The sequence below is a fragment of the Salmo salar genome, chromosome 14 (assembly GCF_965601325.2).
Source record: "Salmo salar chromosome 14, fSalSal1, whole genome shotgun sequence".
NCBI lineage: Eukaryota > Metazoa > Chordata > Actinopteri > Salmoniformes > Salmonidae > Salmo > Salmo salar.
Genome location: NC_138304.1, coordinates 89579359 through 89584493, shown reverse-complemented (window position 1 = coordinate 89584493; position 5135 = coordinate 89579359). Strand labels below are relative to the sequence as shown.

The 5135-nt window shown below is 38.9% G+C and overlaps 1 protein-coding gene across 1 annotated transcript; it reads right to left on the bottom strand.

Annotated features, from left to right (window-relative positions):
* Positions 1-298: 298 nt before the first annotated feature.
* On the bottom strand, positions 299-1662 carry LOC106570433 (forkhead box protein H1). The gene is made up of 3 exons (XM_014142762.2): positions 1269-1662; positions 1064-1159; positions 299-955 (listed from the first exon to the last, which is right to left on the bottom strand). Exons 1-3 carry the CDS (start codon positions 1440-1442, stop codon positions 299-301), a joined length of 927 nt encoding a protein of 308 aa, XP_013998237.1. The 5' UTR covers positions 1443-1662.
* Positions 1663-5135: the final 3473 nt, after the last annotated feature.

Genomic DNA, 5135 nt, shown 5'->3' with positions numbered 1-5135 from the left:
GAATTAACGTGGGAAACTAACTGGATTTGAGAAAAGTCATCAGTGTAATGGCATTTCGTATTTTTTCAATAAACTTTTAACCTAAATCCAATGACATTGTGAAATGCTTTGTTGATTTCACGTTGAATTCAACAACTCGAACAAATGTAAATCAAATATAGAGGTCTGTGCCCAGCAGGGCGCTTTTTAACCAGTTATCTATCAATTAAAATAATTAGATGACATCATAGACATCATAGACTTTATTGAAAACATATACAACAGTTAAAAGTGCACAATGACAAAAAATGAAAGTTTGTTACAATCCAAAATGGTGAGCATTACAAGCGTATGTGGCCACAGGGTACTTCAAATAACAGTTACGTGGTGGGTCGGCAAAACGAGGAGCAACACTGGGTCTGGAGTGGGTCAGATAGGAGGGATCAGCACACATGCGCATCTTCTTGATATGCCTTACATCATCATCATCACCAATGAGTCCGTGGACTGTGGCTGCCACTGTCGTGTAGCTGGGGTAACCGTCACCTGCGCGGGGAACAAGGTTCATCTCCACAGGTGGAGAGTCCCAGCTCATCCTCGTGGTTCCAACTCCTCTCTCCGCGCGCAATGGCGGTTGATCCGTTGGCGCGCTGGACACAACCGCCAATGCAGCGGGTCTTGGGCACAGACGAGAAGTACTGTCTCTGTTCAAGATGGATTCGATGGAGAAAGCGCCTCTGAACTTCACCTCATTATTATTCTGCATATGAGGGCTGGTGAGGGTTGGTTTTGGTGAGAAGACCGCGGCAAATCGCTCTGATATCTGTTCTGCCTCCATTCGCACTTTGGTGGACAAGTCGGGGAACAAGTCCAGTATGCCCTTGAAGTGGCGTCTCGCCATCTTCGCTGTAATTTGACTCTCGTCGACTTTCCAGAAGTTCTTCTTTGAGTGTGGCATATATGGACTGACTGGAACCTGAAATAGATAAACACGTCAAATTAATGTATGTTGATCTCAGGGGGGTTGAATGAAAGATACAATAAATAATGTCGCATATAGTTGATATAATTATTGTGGACATACCTTGACAAAACAATCGTTGGATGATAAGCAGACCCTGATGTTGTTCTCGATGCCTTTTCTGTCTCCTGAGAGGAAAGCTCCCAACTTGTCCATCAACTGCAAATCATAACACTCCATATTAGCACTCGTCATTAATTAAGCAACATTATTCATTTTCAGAACACAGTTGAAATTACACCCTGGGTGATAAAATATATTGTTTCACCTGACTAAATGTGAGCATCTTGTCTGGAGAGTCCTGAATGACATAAGCAATCAGTCCCAGATAGGTTGTGCTCTTCTTCTTGCCATAACGTTGGTTCTTCCTTCGCTGAACAACGTTGGACGGAGCCTGTGGATTTAGGAGAGTTCCCATGATGTTCTCTGTTACGTTCTGCATCTTTTTCGTTGTAGAGTTCTTCACACACCAAGTCACACACAGACCACTGATATCAGGACCTTGCTCAGTGGAACTGTTAACCTGGAATGAGGCAGTTCCAGACCTCTGGATATATGTCCTGCTAGAACAATAGGACGAAAGAAGGTGTGCATTCTACATTAACTAGGCCTATAGGATCTTTTCATACTGAGAGAAGGTGTTAAACGGTGGGGCGGGGCGCTGAGGGGGACATGTACAGTTTGTCCTTCCCTTTAAGATATTTTTAGTTTCAGTGTTCGACTTTAATTTTCGTTATTAAGTAAACAGTTATATGACAAACACGCAAGCCTGTGAACTCAACATTGTGATATTGTCCAGTACCAGTTCATGCGTTTTGTATGGTCATGCCATCTTTGCGCCATCTTTAGGAATGTAACTTTTGCATCCATTGGCATCAACCATTAGTCTATGTGATTAACGGGGCTGAGCTAGAGACGAACAGATCCTGAAGGGGCGTGGGGGCTGGGTCTTTTTTTACTAAAACGTCGCTAAAGTCCGAATTAAACGCTATCTATGAAAAACTGTAGCTCTCACGAACATGCACGTGTACCATGATTAGTGAGGCTACCCAAGCTACATAAGAGTCATTAGAAGGTAAAGGGTTCTTCTACATAGAAGATCATAGGAAATCCTGAACATAGTCACAAACTAAAAACTCCCAACAACAAAACTCCAAACAGTTGTCACTGACTCGTTGGATATTCATATCCCTCTGAGCAAACCATTTATGTACTTACAGCATTCATATAAATTCATTTTTATCAGGTTTTTGCTTTGGCTGGCCTTTTTATTTATTGAAAATTGTCTTGAAAATAAAATGGTAAACACTTAATCTTAAGGCTAAATTTAAGGGCTGGACGTGCAGATAAATGAAAGTCAGACAAATGAAAAGTCGATGTTTGCTGGTCTCTCCAGGCTGATAGAGTTACTTATTGCTGCTAATACCTTTTGTAGGCCAATGCACTTTTTCTTACTCTGGTTGTCCATTTTCCAGATATAAAGATGTAATATTCCAAAAACAAATGTTAGAATGCATAACAGGGTAATTCACATTTTAAATGAATGTAAAGACCAAATGTAATTTAATAATGAAAATATAGTGTCTGGGCCCAATGTAAGATCTGAGGTTCCATATTAATGCAAGAGAATCTTTGAAAACTCTATTTTTATACATCACCTGATGTCTTCATGAGATGAATGAGAATGAGTCGTCCTTGTTGTTGTGTAATCAGTATTTGTCCTCTCAAAATGGTACATTTTATTATCTCATAATTGGTAATACTGGATTTAATTTGGGTGTGCTACAACGGTATTTTTGGGGGGCTTCTGTGGCATTTGTCTCCACTAAATATGTATCAGAGATTCACAGGACTATAACATTGGAATATTGTGAAGTGCTGCCTCGCCCTGGCTGGACACATACAGTTGAAGCCTATAGAAGATCTATATGAAATCAATTACAGAGCAGAATTACATTTTAATTACTTTTTTTTTGCTTATTTGAGCTGTTCTTGCCATAATATGGACTTGGTCTTTTACCAAATAGGGCTATCTTCTGTATACCACCTCTACCTTGTCACAACACAACTGATTGGCTCAAACGCATTAAGAAGGAAATAAATTCCACAAATGAACTTTTAACAAGTCACACCTGTTAATTGAAATGCATTCCAGGTGACTACCTCATGAAGCTGGTTGAGAGAATGCCAAGAGTGTGCAAAGCTGTCATCAAGGCAAAGGGTGGCTACTTTGAAGAATCTCAAATATAAAATATATTTTGATTTGTGTAACACTTTTTTCTTACTACGTGATTCAACATGTGTTATTTCATAGTTTTGATGTCTTCACTATTATTCTACAGTGTAGAAAACAGTAAAAATAAAGAAAAACCCTTGAATGAGTAGCTGTGTCCAAACATCTGAATGGTACTGTATATTTATTTATTAATTATATATTACTTGTTACAATGGACTTACATGCAGTTGTTACTGTTATTACAACTTTGTTTTCCCAAACTGTCTAACTCCAGCCTTCAAGGCATTTCATAACCCTGGTGTGTGTCCCAAATTGTACTCTATTCCCTCTGTAGTGCACTGCTTTTGATCAGGGCCCATAAAACTCTATGGGGATATGACCAAAAGTAATGTACTATATTGGGAATAGGGTGCCATTTGGAACCCTGAGGTTTGACTAATTACCTGCTAGCAGTAACACTAGCTCATTTAAATGTCACACTTCTCACAGAACCTCCCCTTTAACCAATTTAGAATATTTTACATAGAGAGAGCTGCTAGCTGGAGTTTCCACTGATGCCAACTCAGCAAGTATTCATTATTAGACTATATTACTACATACACAATGGGCTTTGATTGGATACACTAACTGGACTTCCTGATATCAGGTGTGCGTCTCTGTCTGTCTGTCTGTCTGTCTGTGCGCGTGCGGTTGTAGCTAACTGGTGGTGAAGGCATATGAGTATTTCCTCTGATAACAAATTCTTTGAAAGTGGCCCATGTAGCAGTACCTTAATAAATCTTTCACTAAGAGTTTCATCTTCTTTGACATAACTGTACTCTACCAGCCCTGGCTATGTGTCTATTGTGTATTGATTCTGTAACATTACTGTATGATTTTATTGGGCTTTTCAAATACATAATCAAGCAATTTATTGGTCATTCAGTCAGAAAACAATCTAAATCAATCAAATCTATAAAATCCATTCTTCTTAGAGTAATATGTACACTCCAACATCCACAGTCACAGCACTCACCACCATGTCCCCCTCCAACATTTTAGTTTTCTAACCTTGAAGACAAAGAGGGTTAATGTGATGGGGAGAGAGAGAGAGACTACTATTAGCCAGACATTGAACACTGAGGCCTTTAATCATAGGACATATTAAATATATGCATGGGTGTTTAATATATAGTTTACATATTTTACATATACAATAGTAGTAGGCCTAAGTAAGGATATTGTGTTTAAATATACAGTATATTTATCTACATATGTTTAGTAACATGATGTAAATGTAAACCCAGGACAGCCCTCTCCTTTGCTGAACAGCTCTGATTCACAAACTGTCTCACTATATAGACTCCACTGTCCTGTAGTTCTCCGTGTTAAGTGACTGTGAGTGTGGGTGGGGAGCGGAATGTATGACCACGTTGCCAAGTTGGGTTCCATAAATCACCGTTTTATAAATCCAACTGAGATAAAGGGGAGTAGGTGTGTCCAAACTTTTGACCGGCAATGTGTATATATACAGTACCAGTCAAAAGTTTGGACACACCTACTCATTCAAGGGTTTTTATTTTTTTACTATTTACTACATTGTAGAATAATAGTGAAGACATCAAAACTATGAAATAACACATGGAATCATGTAGTAACCTAAAAGTGTTAAGCAAATCAAAATCGATTTTATATTTGAGATTCTCAACCAGCTTCATGAGGTAGTCACCTGGAATGCGTTTCAATTAACAGGTGGGTTTTGTTAAAAGTTAATTTGTGGAATTTATTTCCTTCTTAATGCGTTGGAGCCAATCAGTTGTGTTGTGACAAGGTAGGGGTGGTATACAGAAGATAGCCATATTAGGTGAAAGACCAAGTCCATATTATTGCAAGAACAGATAAAATAAGCAAAGAGAAATG